We start from the raw sequence: 21,985 nt of genomic DNA on the forward strand, positions 1-21,985 counted from the left end.
TATTTTTAATCAGACCAAAAATACACCTTTCTCTAATTCTTCGATAATAAATATTCTCACTAGAAGGAGAAAAAAAGAAAGTAAATGAAGTAAATGAAGTAAATTCTTATGCGAGGATATATGTTTCACAAATGATATAAACGAACGTTATAAATAAATTATAATTCGAATAAAATTTCAATAACATTGAAACAATTCTGAATAATTTATCGTTCCGTGGAATCATTTCTTCCTAGGATATTTTACATAATATTGTATTATTTCTATATAATTTGATATATCAGAATGATTATAATATCGTCGAATTATCCTTCTTCTTATCCTTCAAAGACATTCTATTCCTGTAATCGTCACACATTCTTCAATTTTTATTTTTAATCAGACCAAAAATACACCTTTCTCTAATTCTTCGATAATAAATATTCTCACTAGAAGGAGAAAAAAAGAAAGTAAATGAAGTAAATGAAGTAAATGGATTCTTATGCGAGGATATATGTTTCACAAATATAAACGATATAAACGAACGTTATAAATAAGTTATAATTCGAATAAAATTTCAATAACATTGAAACAATTCTGAATAATTTATCGTTCCCTGGAATTATTTCTTCCTAGGATATTTTACATAATGTTGTATTATTTCTATATAATTTGATATATCAGAATGATTATAATATCGTCGAATATCCTTCCTCTTATCCTTCAAAGACTATTCCTGTAATCGTCACACATTCTTCAATTTTTATTTTTAACCAGACCAAAAATACACCTTTCTCCAATTCTTCGATAATAAATATTCTCACTAGAAGGAGAAAAAAAGAAAGTAAATGAAGTAAATGACCTATAAATATATACCCTATGTATACTGGTAAATGGATTCTTATGCGAGGATATTTCACAAATGATATAAATGAATATTGTAAATAAGTTTAATATAATTCGAATAAAATTTCAATAACATTGAAACAATTCTGAATAATTTATCGTTCCGTGGAATCATTTCTTCCTAGGATATTTTACATAATGTTGTATTATTTCTATATAATTTGATATATCAGAATGATTATAATATCGAATTATCCTTCTTCTTATCCTTCAAAGACATTCTATTCCTGTAATCGTCACACATTCTTCAATTTTTATTTTTAACCAGACCAAAAATACACCTTTCTCTAATTCTTCGATAATAAATATTCTCACTAGAAGGAGAAAAAAAAAAAAGAAGAGGAGGAGGGATGTTCGTTTCTCATCTCGAAAATATTTGTTTATTTCCTTCGGCCGATCTACGTCTCCGTCTCTTTCAACATTCCTTTGTCTCGCAAACGTTGACAAACGACAGAAACGACGGAGGAGCGTTGGTCGAGGATTATCGAAGAGACGCGCGAGAGAATAAATTTAACGAGAACGAAAGGGAGAAAAAAAAAAAGGAAACAAAGATTCGAAGAGAAGAGATGGTCGGAGGAAATAAACCGGTGTACAAATTCGATGTGGCGGGCGCGACTCGTCGTTATAAGTTCGTAATTCCCGTGGAAAACAGGATTCCACGACTCGATCGAGCGTCTCCGTTGATTTATTCGACCGTTACGCGAAACAACCTGTCGCCAATTAATCTCTTAAGATGGCAAGACGAATTAACTCGCCAGTATTCGCGGAGGGACGCCCGTGATTCCGCACAGGATGCTTTCCTTTCTCCAGTGATTAATATTCTTGTCTCGTTTGTGGAAAGTTTCGTGTGCGCCAATTATTCGACGATGTTCCTTCAAAATTTCTTGCTCGAGGTTGCGTCGAGCTGGTGATCTTTCTCGCGAGCAAGTAGATTCTTAATTGTTCTTTCTTTTGATTTCTTAATATGTTTTTAACTATTGTTTATCGGAAAATTTTTGAACTGTTTGAAACTAAAAACTTATTGGAACGTGATTTTTTTAATTATTCCTCGTTGGAAATTTTAGAGTAATATTTGAATCTTTTTTTGATGTGTATTTCCTTCAAAAATCATATTTTCAAAATTTCAACTATGTTTGAAATCTTTGAGCGAGATTAAAATCAATTGAAACTTTTCCTAAACTTTTGAAATTGTTCAATCTTCAAATTTTTTGGAATCGATATACTGTTCTATAATTTAAAACTTAATTCCATTTGTCTCCGTTCAAGATTCCAGCAAGATTATAACAAATCATTGTCCAAGCTTGGAAAGAAACTTGGCTACTTGCTCATCCATCTCGAAGGTTCAAAAGGCGAAATTTCCCGAGGGAAGGTAGGTTTCTTCGAGGAAGCATCGAACGGAAGCAAAGTCCCGGAAGAAAACTTGCTCTCATCTCGTAGAATGATTAATTCAGTTTGAAAGAGAGACGCGGTCTCCACGCAGGATGATGGTGACTTTAAGCGGCAAGTTAGGTTGCTTTGATCAGCATAATTCATTTTCCTCCTCTCTTCTTCCTCCATCCTTGCAACCCAGGAATTCCATTCGATTAAAAAACTTCGAAAAGCGAACAGCATCCCTTGTTTTTCGAAACTATCTTTGCTTTTGTAGTAGAGAGAGAGAGAGAGGTATTATACTTGCCCAATTATAATTTCCTTCTCCTCTTTGATACTTTTTGGGCATTAACCTAATTGAAAAAAAGTTAACCGAGTTAAAAATTTCGAATAAAGTCAAGTCTTCGAGTAATTAATTATTAAAATGCTTTAAATAACATTTATTCGCAGTTTATTAAGCGGTCGATTCGCTTCTCGTATAACCTCGTTATTTGTTTGCAATTTATTATTATATTCTGAACAATAAATTATTTCAACAACTTATACAAATAACTTTATTTGTCTTCGAAATAAATTTTCATCGAAATTACAATCGATGAGAGAAATATTGTTTAATTTTTTGAAACTCCATGCATCGAAATTATAAAGGGATGGAAATATGCCAAGCATTTTCAAAATACGATACGAAATTCGCGATAATTTTCAAAGTATGAAATTACGATCTCGTTGTTGCAAGGGAAGAAGGTTAATAAAATTAATTAATTCTGATGAAATAGTTCGGTTTCGAAAAAAATGGCGTAAGATGCTCCTGTAAGATAGTGTGTGATAATCTACGTGCCTGGATCTATGGCAGCATCAATCGGTGTCGCGAGCTAATGTTTTAATTTACGAGCTCCCTATATCGATTCCATCGATTGTGCCCATTGTAGAAGAGTGAAAAATCGTTCGTGCGCCATTGAACAGCCACTCTAACTATCAACCCCTTCCTCTTCTCTGATCAGAGCTTTTTCTTTCCTCGTTCTTCTTTTCGATATTTCCTATTGTGTCGTAAATATCAAATCTCTCGAACTTCATCCAATCAAAAGTGTATCTGTAAAATCTATATCACAAATAATATAAATTAGAAATTGCTCGAGAATAATTCTATTGTATATTTCGTAATATGAAAAATATTTGCTCACCTTTTTTATTCTCATCGATCGAAATCAAATTCTTTAATTACATTCCCTATTCGTCCACGTTTGTTAGAGAAATATCGATATCGAAAAGAAAATTTCATTTTTTCATCCACACAACGATTGATCCAAATACCGCAAACTTTGATGACTTTGATGATAGAGGCATTGAAAAATCTTCTCTCCCGTAAATAACTCCATTTTGGAACGGCGAAACGCTCGATAATTTCTATTTCGAAGAGAGCCGCGTTTAACTGTGCGTTACGCAACCCAGGAGGAGGAAAAATCAGGACGCGTTTTATCGCATGGGTAAACGGGGACAGGTAAACGCTTCATACGTTTCACCTTCGGCTGGATCAATATATGGCACGCGTTGCAACGTTTTATCTCGAAGATTACGGGTCACGTCTTCCGTCAACATTGGAAATTAATCTTTATTTGCTCGGTTTCACCGTGAAATCGACAAACATCTCGCACGTGCGCGCCTCTTTCGGGCCTGGATTTCGATCTCGCACTTCGATTTAAATCAGTCGTGATTTGGTGCCGTTCCCTTCTTCGTTTTCACGATCGATGATAAGTTTGACAACGACTTGGAATGGATAAAGGTACGGACTCTTTCATTCGTATCTGGAATGATATAAAACGATATTAATAAAGTAGATTTTGGTTTTGTAAATCGCTAAGAAAGAACGCAATAATTCGACATTCTTTGATTATCGATTTTTCGCTCAAAAATTAAATTATTTCTTTCGATAGGAAACTTCGAAATTGATGAATTTCATGAAATTCATTTCTTGAATTAATCTTTGTTATTGTATATTATAATCATGAATATTTTAAACATTTTAATTTATGATAATTTTAATTTTATTTATCCAATAACTTCCAACACGATTAAAAAATTGAATCGATAATTGTATTTTCCTACGAATCCATTAATTTCTACGTATCTTATTTAATAACAAAAAAAGAAAATTTATGGTATGCAATTGATGAAGAATTTTATCTTCCTATTTTTCAAAGATATTTTAAAAAGATTCATACGACGGATGAATTACAATCGTACAAAATTAAAACTGTGAATACGCGATACTTCTTCCCAACGCGCGACACGTATACGAGATAAGTTTCAGCTTTTTCTATTTTTGTACGTATAAATTAGACGGAAGGGACGGGAAAAGAGTTCGTTTCACTGTTGCGTATCCACGTTGAAACAGGAAACAGCCGGTAGTTTACCGCCTCGATCTTTTAATGCGCCAGTAAGTAGCGAGCTTAACGCGTTGCAACGTGTATTGCAAAATTGCCACCGTTACCCGCCATTCGTATTACATTCGAATTACACTTGCAAATACGAAACGTCCCGTTTTTTAATTTGCTCCCAACATTTCGTCCATTCATCTATATTCGAGCAATCGATGCAGATAATGCGGCTGTGATCGTTCGTTCGATTGAAAAGCGTTTTTGTTTTGTAACGAAAAATTGGATTTATTGGAAGATATATTTATGGAAGACGGTAAATATTTATCAGAAAACGAATTTCGAATTCTTATTTTACATCATTTTCTCGAGTATTTTTGAATTTCAAAGTGAAAAGAAAAATGTAAACGATTTGATGGAGATACTTTAATACAAAAATTATACGTCAAGAGTGATTCTTAAGATTTTGGGTCTGATTCTTTTCTTCGAATTGTACAATTATCGTACTTTGTTCGACGTACGTGAGAGCAAGTGTGAAGTGGGAAGAAAAGGAAGGATTTCGACGACGTCGATCGGATTTTCCATTTCTATTCCTCGATCCAATTGGTCGCGATTGTGAACAAACAGGGTGGTGAAGTTTCGGCACGGTGAACGAAACAGCGCAATAAAAGAGGGATTGGCCCATATAAAAGGCGAAAAATATATAAAGGAATATAGAATTTCAGGGTCTCTTTCTGGTTACAGACCTGTTTCGTTTATCCTCGATGATCATAGATTTCCTCGGGCCAGTCGAACAAATCTGTCGAACAAGTTTCGATTCAAAGAGTTAAAATTCGACATTTTACAAATTTTACTCCTTCCAATAATAATAATAATCAAAATTCGACAAATCGAATAAATTCATTAGAAGAGTAGAAGAAAAGGAGAAACGAAGAAATTCACGATACCGAAACGTTACTAAACGTTATTCCAATAATGAACAGCAGCCTAGGATGAGGTCTCTCGAGGGGTGCGATAAAACCGCGACGAAAGTCATAAAAAAGCACAAATAAAATCCACGCAACACAATAAAGCTCGTCACACTGAGAAATTTTCTCCTCTCTCCAACGAAGCGAAGTAATTTTCGCGATAAAACTTTACAACGTCGTCCCATCGAGGGATGATACTTTTATTGGAAGATGAATAGTCCGATGAATAATCCGGAAAGATAGATTCGGCCGAAGCGACTCGAGCGAGAGCGGTGATCCGGACGAGGAGGAGGAATGGCCGTCAAACTATTGCATCGAATCCGGTCACGTGTTCTCGATGGTTGCGTGACTGGTAGGGCGCGCAGGTATATCCCCCTTTGCGCGAGGTAAACGCGTTGCCTCGCTGCGTAACACGCTTAGCGTAGTACGCGCGCGTTCCAGTACGTTTACACCGCAGCAGGGGAATAACGGTGCTCGTTGTATGGCTGCGTTCACAACGCGCGTTCGAACGTAGCGTTATCTCGACTCGATTGATATTTTGTGTTTGATTTATATATATATATAAATTTGGATTGAATTGATTTAAGATAATTGAAAATATAGTATCAAATATAGTATCAATTTTTTTAGGGAATGATTTGTATTAGAAATTATAATTTTTTTGTATAAAATAGTATATAGTAGTCAATTGTATATTTTTTTTTGTTTTGAAATTTTTAGATTTATTTGGAGTAATTTTGATATTGGATTCGGTATTATATTGGAATTTTTGTATAAAATTTTGATTTGAATTTTGATTCAGGACAATCTTGATCTCGATTTGGATTATTTGAATTTTGAAATTGGGGATGATGTGATAGTAGTAGCTTTTTCAATAGCTGAAACTATTGAAAATTGAAAATATAGTATCAAATATAGTATCAATTTTTTTAGGAAGTGATTTGTATTAGAAATTATAATTTTTTTGTATAAAATAATATATAGTAGTCAATTGTATATTTTTTTTTGTTTTGAAATTTTTAGATTGATTTGGAGTAATTTTGATATTGGATTTGGTATTGTATTGGAATTTTTGTATAAAATTTTGATTTGAATTTTGATTTGATCAGGACAATCTTGATTTCGATTTGGATTATTTGAATTTTGAAATTGGGGATGATGTGATAGTAGTAGCTTCGCCTAAAACTATTGAAAATTGAAAATATAGTATCAAATATAGTATCAATTTTTTTAGGGAATGATTTATATTAGAAATTATAATTTTTTTGTATAAAATAGTATATAGTAGTCAATTATATTTTTTTTATTTTGAAATTTTTAGATTGATTTGGAGTAATTTTGATATTGGAGTTGGTATTGTATTGGAATTTTTGTGTAAAATTTTGATTTGAATTTTGATTCAGGACAATCTTGATCTCGATTTGGATTATTTGAATTTTGAAATTGGGGATGATATGATAGTAGTAGCTTCGCCTGAAACGATTGAAAATTGAAAATATATATCAAATATAGTATCAATTTTTTTAGGGAATGATGTATTTGAAATTACAATTTTTTGTATAAAATTTTGATATTGAAAATGGTATCAGTTGATGTTATATTTTTTTTTTTTTTTTTAATTTTTAGATTGATTTGGAGTAATTTTGATATTGGAATTGGTATTGTATTGGAATTTTTGTGTAAAATTTTGATTTGAATTTTGATTCAGGACAATCTTGATTTCAATTTGGATTATTTGAATTTTGAAATTGGGAATGATGTGATAGTAGCTTCGCCTGAAACGATGGGGGGAATTTAAAAAAATTTTAGTTTTGAAAATGACTTCTTTTTAAGAATAATATATTTTATTTTTCTGGAAGTGGAAATTTAAAACAAGTATTGAAAATTATTACATTTTACTACAACTTTTTACACACCATTCTTTGTATTTTTATGAATGAATGAATTTAACAGATAACGTATAAATATCATAATTTCAAATGAATGTAACACTCCACGTATAAATGTCTACATTTATTGTTTTACCAATAATATAATTTTCTGTATAAATTAATTATATTATTAAATTGTATATCTATGTACGTTTATCGCATTCTACATCGTGTTGGACATTTCGCGTAGAATGTTCCCGTTTTATTTGGGTGACAATGCAAAATGATATCATGTGAAAATCATGCAAAATAGTAGAATATTTGTCTGGTTGTTTTGGGAGATGAAACGAGAGTTTCTTCTGGTGACACACGTATGCTAATTATTAACATTGTACATATATCTACGTAAAACATTTTACACCATGATGTGTATACAATTTCCTTATCATCCCCCAGCGACCAAATTAATATTTCCAATGAAAATATTAAAAAATATATATATATATATATATACACATATAAAAAATATAAAAAACTCGACGTATTATTAAAATTTTAATTAAATTCTCCCCGACTAATTAAGAAATTTTTCATTTTCTTCCCTCTTATTATTCTTTTTTAACGCAATTTTAATATAGAACGTTTAAAATAACCAATAATTTCGCTCACTTCTTAAAGTAACTCTTAAGTTCAACTTTAACAAGATGAAGCGAACTATTATATTCCCTCCAAGATTTCAAACGAGCCTGATTAAATAATTAAAATAAATTATTCAGTCTCAGAGAAAAATCCCATTACCAGCATTACCAGTCGTTCTTCGATCCTAAAATTTTTTACACTGCTCACCCCTTCGCACGAATCCAGAAGATCGGTCGATCCCCGAGCAAAAACCGGTCGAAGCAGATCGAGAAGAAGCGTGGAAAGAAAGCAGACCAAGCTTCTATCTATCTGTGCAGTGTCAACATCCATCGGTTTAATAACCGTCTTTGCCTCGTCTCTCTCTCGCACACACACACATAATGCTCGTTTGTGCTTTCGACACAACCACCCCTCTCCTCCTCGCCCTCCCCGAAATCGGTCGGTCAAAAGTGAGAAGCGTGAGGCGCGATCGATGACTTGGGAAGCAAGTGCGGAGTTTCGGTTGAACGCAATTATTTGCATATTTATTCGCGGACGGGGCACAACGATGAAACCGGCGATATTGAAGAGCGTTTCGCCCTCGTCGCGAAAATCCACAGAGAGAAAAAGTTTCGATCGATTGCAGGGATATATACGTGGGATTTTCTCACGGCGAGAGATGGGCCGTGGCGCTCGTTTGTTCCGAATTTTATCGGCGTTTCCAGTTTTTTGCCTCGATTGATTTTTGTTTAGAACTCTTTTTTTTTTTCAACCTCTATTGAGTTAGTATATCGGGTATGAACGATGTTTGGTATTGTTGTGAAAGAAATTTATTTCGTTTTTTTCTTTCTTTTTTTTTTTTTAAAGAATTGCATTTGTCGTGAAAGGAAATAATTTCGAGTTATTCTTTCTCTTTGATACTTCGTTTCCTATTGTGAGAATTTAATTCGATAAATTTCGTTATCTTGATATTTGATTTCACTTTCGTGTTATCTGTTGTTTCGTAATGGAATGTTAATGTGAAGTTAAAAAATCGTTCTGTTTCACAATGGAGGATATTTCACACGATCGTGTATACCGATTGGTTTAGAGCAGGAATAACTTAAACTTTACAATGGAACGTGAAAATATCTTTCTAATTGTTATTTTACGATTAATATTTTCCAACCAAACGAATCTTTGAATTAACCTTTTATTTTTACACATCGAAGTTTCATTACACTTAACATATATTCCATTCACAGCACTGTCATACATCAATATATAAAATCTATTATATTATCAATATCTCAAAAATCACGCACACATACATATTATAAAACGATTATAAAAATATTTCTCACTCAATGTAAAAAACTTCTTCAACTTTTGGATCCATCTCGAAACCAAACCTCAGACGAGGCCGAAACTCGTCACGCCGAGTAAAAGTTGAGCGACACTGTGAGTCATTCTCTCGTTTCTCGACGGTAGCCGCGCGAATGAAAACGCGGTCTCGGCTTTTTCGCTCTTTTTGACGGCCACTCGAGCGTGGCGTTTCATTAAGTTCCACGACTGTCGACTCGCGTTTCATCGAGACGAGCCACGATATACCGAGACGATGATGGCAATCGCGATCCTCGAGGAATCGCGATTATACCCGTGCCGTTTTTTGCCCGCCGAGAAAGTCGTCGAGTTCTCAAGGACTCGCGGAGTCGCTCGCTTTGTCTCGTTCTAATCGACCTCGAATACGATCATCGTGCGACTTATGACTATCCTCCATTGCGATCATATTTGACTCACGTTATGGACGTTACGTATTGCGTTAAAGTTGTGGCATGGATAGATGCGCTTCCTTTTTGATATTCTGTTTTTCTTCTTCTTTTTTTTTTTTTTTTTTTGAAGAGAAGAATTTAAAAATAACGTACACAGAATTTAAATTTAATAATTGAATCGAATGTAAAAATTGTAATATCGTAGGTTTTTCCTTTTCATAGGTTCGTTATTGTATCGATATTTTTTTTAATATTCCTTTTTCTTTTTTTAGAAAATTGTTAAAATAGTGCAGATATTTATCGACGATTAATAAATTTCTTCTTTTTTTTTTCCACGCAACTGCTAACTTTGGGTATAAAATAGAAAGTTTATATTTAGTTTTAGAACAAGTTTTGCTTTTTTAGTTTAGGAGAAGTACTTTGCGGGGATATGGTATTGGAAGTAATAATAAAGTTTGTTTTACAAACTCTTTTTGAGTTTTAAAGTTGATCTAGCCTTTCGCACGAATGTAGCGACTTTTTAATCCTTGAATTTATCGCGCGGATTATACACTTTCGTGCACGTTTGTAGATGTTTGCTCAAGTGGTACGCCGGTACAAAGCCTCTCGACTCGTGAAGACATTTATTATATTTAGTTGCGGATTGTAATTGCACTCTAATTGCATATAATTGGATACTTCTTCTCCTCTTTAATCGTACGTAATGCGTACAATGAATATTGTCTCAATGAATGTAGCTCAGCTGTTGAAAGAGCGATCCGTTCTCTAAATAATCTTTTAACGATCACAATTGTTTTCCTCCCGGAAAAGTTTCCCTTTATATTCAACGTTTTAAAACGACTCTTAAAAGGAACTCTTCCAATTTTTTTTTTCTTCTCCTTTTTTTCGAAGAATCGAAGAAAGATTATCCAATCTGTATTCGAAACTATACATTTCTAATTCAATAATAAAAACACTTCTACAAAATTATTAAAATTCTAGATTATTGTTACTTTAATCAAAAGGCACATCTCCACAGAAATTATTACCTTTCTAAAAAAAAAAAAGTCTTTAAAAATTATATTATTATTATTTTATATTATTTTCCACAAGGAACATCTCTAAAAAAAAAAAAGTATCAAACAATCCTCAAATTATTACCATACGAATAAAATACTGGAAACAAGCAAATGTTCCTCCCCCACGAGAATTACTCCTCTTTCCACAAAGAGACTTCCCGCAAAAAGTGCAAAACTTGTTTTAATTAAGGAAACAATATCGAGCATTCGCAGAAGCAGAGGCGAAAGAAAAATAAATAAACAAAAAAATTTGTAAATCATTATACGAATAAAATTGCGAAAAGTGAGCAGGTGTTTCCACTTTTCCACGAATTGTTACCGGCAAAGCCGTGACGCGGTGGCGTAAGAGGCGGTGGCGGGTCGTAAAAATCGCGCGGAAGGGTCGCGCGAAAAGAGGGAAGGAGGGGATGGTAAGCCACGTGGACATCCTTGTGTGTGCACGGGATGCAATTAGGGATTAACGAGCATTTAGCCCGGCCGGGATACGCGAGTAATGGAGATTCGATCCCCTGCGCAGAGAGGGAGGAGGAGAGGAGGAGGAGAGAGGAGCAAAAGGTGCGCCGGACGGCAAACCAAGGGGTGGCTTTATGGTTCCTCTCCTGCTTTGTGCCCGCGAAATACTGTCTGCTGCTGGGCGCGTTCCAGTTGCGCCTCTCCACCCTCTTCTCCTCTGTCTGTCACTTCTGTTTACCATCCGCCTGTTTGTTTCCACCCGCCCGTAGGAAATTATACAGAGGAGAGAGATAGATAGATCGATGCCAACCCCTTATAATGCCGCGCGTGGTGGAGTTCAAGGTGCTCGATCATGATCGATTGTGTATATCTTCTTTGCAACGTCGAATTTCTATCCTCTCGTTCTAAAAAGAGAGAAATTGGTAAGAAATTTGACGAATAGGACGAGAATGGATTATTTGGAAACTAAATTAGGATTTGGAATTGAATTAAATAAAATATAATATTTCTTAGGAGATTTCAATTTTCCTTCGAATCGATATTCATCCTCGCAAAACAATTTGAATTTAAATCAAATTCTCTGAAGCGTCCCAACTTAAACAACTCACTTCATATATTCCACAAACTCGCAATTTCGACTACAACTCTTCCTCAAACGTCTCTCCCTTAATAGGACCCTGAATATTTAATTAAAATTTCTACAAACACGAATGAAATCGAAATAAAGATTTATCTGCTTAAATTATTACAAATATATATTTTATACGTATCTCTTTCTGTACATTTCCGTAGATTTAAATTCTCCACAAACATTTCAACTGGAAACGTTACCCGAAACCCGGATCGATCAGAAGATCCCGTCTGAGATCTCGCGATTCCACTCGTTGGAAAACCGAAACGAACACACACAAACACAACGAAGAAATGCCCCTTGCCACAACGTAAACGATCATATTCGTTTGACGATGCTTTGTCTACGGGACTCCACGTCTCGCCGCCACTCGAGACGCGAAGGCCTCGAGGAAAGAAGAAGGCGGCGCACACCTGTGCCGCCTCACCTTTCCATCCACCGCAGGAATGCGTTTTAGGGGCTCAAGTTGACAACCAGCGGCCATGTAATTGGGGAACGGAAAACAGTGTAGCGTCTCCATGGCAACACCCCGCCATCCCTTAGCCGGCGAGCCCGTAGGAGAGCCGTGCCCAGGGCAACGTGCCCTAACCGCCGCTGTTGCCGCTGCACCCTCGCCTTTCCTCTCTCTCTCTTCCTTTCTTTCTTTCTTCCTTTTTATATCTCTTTCTCGAACCTTCTGGTGTCGAAAACTGTCTGGAACTCGTTATTCCATTAGAAACGCACTCCTCGAGGGATTGTTTAATCGGAGGCAAGGTCGTTTTGGGGGAGAGAGAGCGTGGAAAGAAGATTCTATCGATTAGACTCGATTTGGATTTCGACTTGAGGGGATTATATGGAGGATGAAGGAAGAATGGAGATTGATGCTGAAGATGGAAGGCAAGAAATGGATTGTATTAGACAGGATTGTTTTGTGATGAATTGTGTTGCGAATTAGATTTTTTCGTATCTTCGAATGAAATTGGGAATTCGTTTGTTTTGGCTTGGTAGAAAGGGATGAAATTCTTGTTCTGGAGTTGTAAGATGTTTGGAATGGTTTATTTAGAGAATTATAATTTAATTTGTGATTCTGATGAAAGACACATTTGGTGTGATTTCGAGTTGTTTATTTGGAGAATTATATTTTATTTCGTAGATGTGCACGGATTAAATATTGATTCGCGTTAAATATTAGGTAATATGAGATGTTTGGAGATTACACGTTTTTGCTTGTGTTTATCTATTAAATATTTTGTAACAACATTTGCGTTATCTCTAATATATACAGTAATTAATGCGTATATATATATATACAGTGATTAATATTGGTTTGCTTTAAATATTAATACGTGGATTATTTAATTGGCGATGAAGGTAATTGCAATGTCAAGGGGTTGAGATATATCCGTTGTAATAACCGGCTTCCACTGTCCTGTCCTCCTGTAACGATGTTATCTCCCATCACTTTTCCCTCGAACGGATCCCCTCGAATCTCCCTTCAAATTCACCCTTTGTGTACCCATAATCTTCACCATGTTCCACTGATTCCCACATCCGTTTAGCGGATCGAATAAAGAGCGGCATTAAGTTGTCCACGGATTATTAACTCGGCAAGATCGAAGGGTAATTCGAACAGAATCCAAATTCTTCCATATTAAAAACATTTTAAAAATTCAAAAGGAATTCGAAACCTAATTTTTCCTTTTCGAAATTTCTAATCGTAATTTACTCTCGAATTTCATACTTTGATATTTCATCGATATTCAGAGAAAATTCAAAGAAATATAAAATTAAATATATTGCTTCGAGCAAACTTTGCACCCTTATTCTTCATCAGTCATAAATAATTATCCAACTTCTTATCCTCGAAGAACGATTAAATTGTACTTGGCACAATTTCCAAACCATCCCCCGTCAATCTTTCATCAATGGCCATCCCGTTGCGTGTACACATCCATTTAGCCAGCGATGATGTCAGGTTGTCGGCCGATTACGGGGGCCACGGTTCAAGATCCCTCGAACAATAAAGCTTGTCCATTGTTGCATCGACCTATGCCTGTTGCGTCAAAGGCCCTTACGACAATGTTGTCGGTTCGACTCCATTTGTCCAATATCGAATTCGCCACCCCTGTGGGCTCGTCTTCGTCTCCACCCTCCCCGCCTAATTAATTTTCTGCCAAAAGGGCGGAGTGCTCTCGTCGCTCCATTTTACGTTTGGAAATTTGAATGGGTGAGATTTTAAATAATTGGAGAGAGGGAGAGAGAGTTAAAAGTATAGATATCTTCGTTCTATTTTCAAGTTTGAAAGGTTTAAAAGCATTTTTGTGTTTTATCCTGTTTAAAGGAGGAATTGTTCGATGATTTTTGGATATTCGTGTATTTGTTAAATGACGTTTTTACGCAATAAATTCCAATATTTGTAATTCGAGAGACGAATAAAGAGGAAAAATACTAATGGATGCGATAAATTTGAAATATAATATATCTTGTCTCTACATCCTCATCAAATTCTCAAACTTACTTGTTTAACCTATTGCTGTATTGTAACATACAGAATGAGAAGATTGTGTAAACGGATATTTATAATTCTCACACAGCAATTATCACAGGCAATTCAATTCTTTCTTTCTTTTTTTTTCATTTAATCTCGTCTTAATCTGCGGATTAACGACGCGAATCAAACAAAATCCTAAATTCTCCCATAATTATCACGAACAATTCGATTCCTCTCGTAAATAACATCTCGAATCTTCGCAATCTTCAAATCTCGTTCAAAATTATTTCACCACGTATTTCCATTTCACTGTCTCGCGCCACTCGAGATTCGATCGAGTCCAAAATAGAATATTATTTATCCAGAGCCACCCTCCATCCATATGAATCCATATGTACCGAAATAAGGATTCGGCTTGTTTACACGCGTTGAATCGGAATTCAGGTTCAGGAAATGCGTTTATTAAAGCGGATTTCATCGTGGATTAAACGACCGCAAGGCATCCACGCGCGTTCATTTGCATATTAACCGCTTCTAGTCGCGAATTACGCGTGGACCTCTGCGGTTTTCATCGCGGAGCTTACCCATGTGTCGGGTGGACAAAGTTCGTGTTATCGATCGATCACCGGCCGCGAGATGCACGCGGACGACGTGGATTAAATTTGCCGTGTGATTCGATAACGCGCTCGAAAAATCAGTCCTTTTTAGGACTGCTTGGACAATGGATCGTTCGAGAATAGACTCCAAGTTTTAACGAACGTGGCTTGTGATTATGCTGTTTCGGCATTGAATAGTGTAAGTGATGGCTGCGAGTAAAGTAAAGGATGTAGTAGACTCGTCAATGAGAATTGGAAAAGATTTGGAAAGTATTTCTTGCGATTGAATTTTGGAATAATGAATATTCACGAGTTAATGATGTAAAGAGTAAAGGGATTTTTTAAAGGGATGAAAGTTAAAGTTCGAGGATAAATTAGGACTTGATTAATTGTCTTTTTATTGAGTTAATCAATAGATTCATCTATTGTAATCAATATTTTCGACGCATTTTTACGATATGCGTCACGTAATCCGACTTAACAACAAAACACGCTCACCAATCTTAAAATACAATAATAATATTCCATCACTCGGCACTTATTATGCAAATCCCGCGCAAACAAGTTAAATTTTCAATAAAAAAAAAGAGGAAAAAACCATCCATTGAATCATCCTCCGATATCTCATCCATTCTTGTTCTTATCTCCGATCGAAAAGCATCGCTCTGCTAATAAATATCGGTATCTTCGTATCACGCTCGAACGAATAAAACTTCGAGATAACGCAAAAAAAAAAAAAAAAAGAACGAACGAGGAGAAGGATGCGAACATACTTTTGTGCGAATTCGTTTTCGCAACGCTCAGCGCGCGTCGATTCGTCTTCCTCCTCTTTTTTTTTAAACGCGTTGCGCGCGATAATGGAGCTTTAAGATGCATCGCGATTCTGGAACAATGGGGAATTGCACTCCATCCAGTGTTAATATTGCCATTGTCCGCGGATGGTAGACGATGCACATCGGTCCTCGACGCGGCCTTTGACGCGCGTGAATAGGCCTCCCAGGTACAGGAACCGCTTTGTCGTCTCAATTATTCCGCGCCGAGACGCTGATATATTCCGCCGGGGCTCGAAAGTACGATATTCGCGGACATTCGCGTGGATCTCGTTCACGATTTAATCGAAATCGAGATTGATTCATCGATGAATCAACCTCTGTGCGTGTTGGTCCAGGAATTATGGATGTGTAGATAAGATCGATACGAATGATGTACGATGATATTTTTTTGAAATGTGTCGTTCATATTTTACGTGATGCAAAGAGACGTAAAATATCTACGTTCGCTATAATTTGAACACATCTTTTATTATTAATTTGAATTTGATGCTACGTGATTTTAGCTAAATATATACTTGATTAATGCGTAGCTTTCATCCTATTTTTCGTTGCTTTTGTTAAGAAATTTAAACTAAATTTAAATAAAAATTTACGTATATAAAAATTGTTAATATTACATTTACATATAACAAAAATTGATTGAGCAAAATTGGAGAATTATTGATTTTTATTTTGAATAATTAATTCTCCAATTTTGCTCAATCAATTTTTGTTATATGTAAATGTAATATTAACAGCTTTTATATATGTAAATTTTTATTAATTTAAATTTCTTAACAAAAGCAACGAAAAATAGGACGAAAACTACGCATTAAATATTAAATGTATATATTTGGCTATTAAAGTTGAGGATTAATTCGTTGAAAGAGTAACTAATTGAAAATGTCGAATAAAGTTACTTTAAGTAATTACTTATTAAAATGCTTAAATAACATTTACTCGTATTATAGTTGATCCAGTTTTCATATAATCTCGGCTGTTTGCCGTTATAATTATTCGATTATTATCATCATGTTTTGAACGATAAATTATTGAACCAACTTATCGGAGTAACTTTATTCGATAACTTTTAATTTAAATTCTCCCCGTTAGCTGAAAAACGATCGATATCTTTCTCGATCTCAATATCAATTATATCTTAATCTCTTCCAACTCCTATTCTCACTTATTCGAAAAAAAGAATCGGTCGAGGACGTCTTTCTCGAGGCTGAGATTCGACCAACGGCGATCGAATATCGCATACCCGATCGATCGAACATTTGAGCAATTTTCAACTGGGATACGTGGAGGACGGTTGCCAAGGAATTCCTTCCCTCTCGTGCCAATTGTCGCTAAGCCATCTCCGATGGCATCGGGTTCCGCTCCAAGAGGAAAAACTCTCTCGATTATTTTTCGAACGGTCGGAATCTATCGAAACATTTTCCTCTTTAAAATTCCTTTTCGCTTCCGCCTCGAGTTTCCGCCTCTTTCTTCAAAGGAAGAAGAAAGAAGACGAGAAACGAGGTTTCGTTCAGTTCCTCTTGTCATTCGTGGAAATATAAAATTTATTCTTAGATACGAATTCGAATACGTAAATAACGGAGAATTTAGAATCGGTTTCGAGAAAATTAATATCGTGCGTGCTTGTTATTTTAAAGAAATGTGAATAGCAATGATGATTACGATATATACATTTCTTTTTTTTTTTTTAATTTATGATGTTCGCTCTGACGTCAAGAAAATGCAATTTTCATTCATTTATACATATATAAGTAAGTCTCGCTTGAAATACACGTATAAGCATCTATATATGCATTATTCATATAAAACAAAAAATTAATATCGATCGTTCGAGAGACGATAAATTTAACTTCGTTCCACTTTTATTAATATCCTCTTGCACGATCTCCAAGTCTTTTTATCACTTGAAAAGATATTCACGGCGGTATAAAAAAATTGCTTTATCATTAACATCGTATCGATCATCGTTTTACAATAGTTATGCATTAATTTCAACTCACAAATTTGCGATTCATTTCGCCAGAATGAATTTATCCCAAACTGGTATCAACAAACACGAAAACCGATCGACCTGTTTAATTAGCCCCAAATTAGACGCTTAGGGGGTGAATAGTGCCGGACGATACGGTGGATAGGCTAGGATTCACCCTCTTGTGGCAAGAATTCTGGCTGGAAGATCGTTCACAAGTGTCCCCGAGGGGGACGTTCGAGGTTGTCCTCGACAAAACTGCCCTACCACACGTTATCATCCATTATTCCTCCCCCTGGAGATTCCCAGAAATTTACTTTCGACGTTCTTCACCACCCTATTTTCGCCACTTTCCCGTCGTCGCGTCTTTGAATCGAAAAGATTCACCAGTTTCTGTTGAGAGATGTTTGCATGTGTTTGATGTTCGGTTTGATGATTCAGTTTGAGATGGATATTGGAGAGAATTTTTCTTTAATAAGGTAAGATTCTATTATTATGGTTGAGAATGATTGTGAAAATTATTACTCAATTTTTATCTTGATATTTATATCCAATAATATTTTAATTTTTCAAGTTTGGGATTTTGTTGTTGTCAAAAAATATTACTGTAATTTCCACGAAAATTGCTTTAATTTCTTACGATAATTGTTTATGAAATTCAGAAATTCGTTCATGACAACGACACTCGATAAAAACGAATAATTCAGAAGTAATTTCCATCCACGCTCAAAGATTTTTTTTAGCTCACAGAACTCCTTTGATAATCACGTCAATTTTGACACATTGATTGCCACGTAAATTAATTAACAAGGGGTGTTATTACGCGTGCTAATTAGCGGTTAGTTACTAGAGCGGAATGCGTCTAAAATTTTGGTATTCTAATAATAGCGCGCGGTTAACAATTCTCAATCCGATATATCGTATATAACGAAAGCTTATTAACCGCACGGTTATATATATCCCAAGTTAATTCCAAATATTATCCCATTCAAAGTGTCTCTTCAATCGAAACGCGTATAAATCAATTTATTGTACATACAATTCTTTAACAATTTTGCATCATTCGTCTCTTCTCGTATACACGATTATAAAAATTTATCAAAAAACATATCTCCAATTTTATTTTTTCTTTTTTTTTTTTTTTTTTCATCGAAACGCGAGAGCCATTAAATATCTATGGGGCCACAGTGTCGGATATTGATTTTATGGTGACATCGACATGGCCGTCTAACAATGAGTTAAGAGGAGTAGAAGTAAAAGGAGAGAGAAAGAGAGAGGGAGAGGGAGAGGGAGAGGGAGAGATGTGGCCACGTTCAATACAATTCTCCGCCAATATCCATTCCAGAACAGCGTATTCTATCTCGAAAGAGGTACAATAACCCCGGAAAGTAAGTTTCACTTCCGCAGGAAGTCGTCCTTCGTTGCATTATTGTTGCGCGTTACGTGGCTTACGCTTCTTGTATCAGAAATAGAATCCTTTCCTCTTCTTGAAATTAATAAGAAAAGAGGAAAGGTTAATAGAAGTTTGATGAAACAGAGATTTTCATGAGATTTTAATAGGAGAATGGATCGATTCTTTTTCTTCATTTTCTTCATTCTTTTTCCTCCCCTTCTTTCCAAATGAATTTTTTAATCTCGTGAAGGTGAGAGAAGTGTGTTTGCTTCAATTTCTTCTTTTACTGGATATATTATATTCATTATATATTCATTCTTCCCGAGGAAAAGAATTTGTTCCGTGAACAATCTCATTTGTGTAAAATTTGTGAATGAATTAACGAATTATATTTAAATATTAATTCTTTTATTCGATATCCGATTATAAAATAATAAATTTGTTTTCAACAAATTTATTTCGACCAGTGGTAATAAAGTTTCCTTCGGCAATCGTTTCGTTGAGTCGGTTGACTGGCCGGTATAAAGGTGGTAAGTGGCGTTTTCTAGGGGATGTTTCATCCCTCGTCGGTAAAGTAGAAATTCCTGGTTTTTCTGGAAATAGAAAATCTTGGAAATGGAATGGAATCGTATCCCAAGTCGATAACAGGATGGAGAATGCAACGGTTGATGAAGTTGCGTCCCTTTTTTTTTACCAACAACCGTTTTTTTACATCGAATAAATAATTAATATTAATTTAATCGTTTTTCTCGTTGCAGCGAAAAAACAAAATGGGGCGGCATTGCGAACGAACAGTTTGGGCTCTGGGGCGCGGACACCACCCCTCGAGAGGAAAAGCAAATTTTCAGCCCTCGGTAGACTCTTCAAACCCTGGAAGTGGAAACGGAAAAAGAAATCGGATAAATTCGAGGCTGCCTCATTGTGTGAGTAATCTTACCCTTTTCTTCTATCCTTATAATAGATTTGAAAAAAAATGAGAAGCTGAAAAAAACGTTCTTGACGGTCAAATAAACAAAATCGAGCTTCAATCGGTAAACCAGATTGTTAACCAGGGGGTTGTTTTTCCCGATTGCAGCGCTCGAGAGGAAAATCTCTGTACGAGCAAGCAGAGACGAGCTGGTACAAAAAGGAATCTTGTTGCCTGTCATAAGGTCCACGTCGTTTCCCGAAAATGGTGAGTTTTTCCCTTCATTTACCACATGTGTAACGTTTCTTTTAGAAGAAAACTCTCTGCAATATCCGCAAGTAAGAATATCTTCTAAGATCTAAAACTAAAAACTTTCCTCCCCATTATCTTAAATTCTCTCCTTTCTACGTTTCCCTTATCTACTCTAGTCAACTTTGACCATTACCAACGAGTCATAAATCGATTTCCATAAAATCGAGTGTATCTACATGCACGAAATAACCGTCGGGATATCGCGAAAGTTTCCAATTTCGGGAGAACGTCAGATTGAATGGAGTTTTATCCGACGTGGACGAATTCGCGAATTTCCGCGATGGGATCGTGTCTGGCCCAATGGAAATTGTCCAGCCTCCGACTGATCAGGAAATAAGGGAAACATGGTCTGCGGGAAACGAGACGCGAATGGCAAGACGAAGAACGTAATTAGATTTCGCGCCTCGTTATCGCGCACAGACGTGGACTCAATTTCCGGAATCGTATATATAGCTTATATGTTTCTCGAAAAGAAAAAAAAAAAAAAACAGATCCGTAGGAATTATTTTTAATCTTAGATCAATCTTGGAAGATTTAAATCTAATTTTGCGTGATAAAAATGCTGTCATCGTTCTGCATTTACTGTTGTTTACATTATTACATGATATAAATATCTTTTCTTTTTGAGAAATCGTTAGTTGTGGTGGTTTCGGAATTTTTTGATCGATTTTAAAATTCGATTTTACCGCGAGATGATAATGATACGGTCGTTCTTACCGACGGGAGTGATAAGATATTAAAGTGTTAAACGGAAAAAAAAATATATAATTTTTAGGAAGATGATATATGCTTCCATTAATATGTAAAGATCGCTCCATTGCAGTGGCGTAGAATTTAACTTGCAAATTATTTTACGCGAATTAATCCAATGTATTTCACGTATCGATTCATGCGAAATTTAACGTTTCAAAATTTCCTCTTTCTATTTTTATCGTGTTTATATTTGTTCAATATATAATAGAATTAAAATCTCGTTAATAATAGGGTGTAAAATGGAAGTGAAATCAGTCAATTGTTTCATAAATAACGATACAAATCGTTCCAAAGCGTGCCTCTCGTTCAATTGATTAATAGATCCTCGTCGTTGCAATGCTCGTCGAACGTATTTTCTGTCGGATAAGTCGAGACAGATATTGATTTTCTTCAACAGCTTTCAACATTATTCATATTCCCTCCTGTTTGGAAAGCATTCTGAATTCGAAACACTGTTCCACGAGTTGAATAGACCGAAATCTCTAATTAATTATCATCCCCGAATAGGAATTGTTCGCGATAAAATTAGCATGTCAGGGCCAGAAGCTTTTATATGACTAAACGTTGCTAACTTTGACTAGACACGTTAATGAATTATCGATTATCCATGTCGATCATCCTGTTTACACATATATCCCGTGATTGGAGCTGCGAAAAATAACTCTTTCATTCAAATTTCAAGATTGAGTAATAATTTTCAAACATGATCGAGTATCAAAATTTCAACGACAAAAATAAAAAAAACTCGAAAGAATTCCACACCTGCCTAATGAACAT

At 35.2% G+C, this 21,985-nt stretch overlaps 1 protein-coding gene across 10 annotated transcripts in view; it reads left to right on the forward strand.

Moving 5' to 3' along the window:
* Positions 1-21,985, forward strand: part of LOC408740 (phosphatase and actin regulator 4) — a 322,845-nt gene that overhangs the window by 108,400 nt on the left and 192,460 nt on the right. For 9 of the 10 annotated variants that reach the window (XM_006563995.3, XM_016911498.2, XM_016911499.2 and 6 more), the window contains 2 exons: positions 19,995-20,159; positions 20,312-20,410. In XM_006563995.3, the coding sequence (XP_006564058.1) occupies positions 19,995-20,159; positions 20,312-20,410 (264 nt within the window). Of the gene's footprint in view, positions 1-4,008; positions 4,034-19,994; positions 20,160-20,311; positions 20,411-21,985 lie in introns of those variants that run through there. The other variant, XM_016911500.2, reaches the window with a different exon arrangement.

This window comes from Apis mellifera, linkage group LG3 (genome assembly GCF_003254395.2).
Source record: "Apis mellifera strain DH4 linkage group LG3, Amel_HAv3.1, whole genome shotgun sequence".
NCBI lineage: Eukaryota > Metazoa > Arthropoda > Insecta > Hymenoptera > Apidae > Apis > Apis mellifera.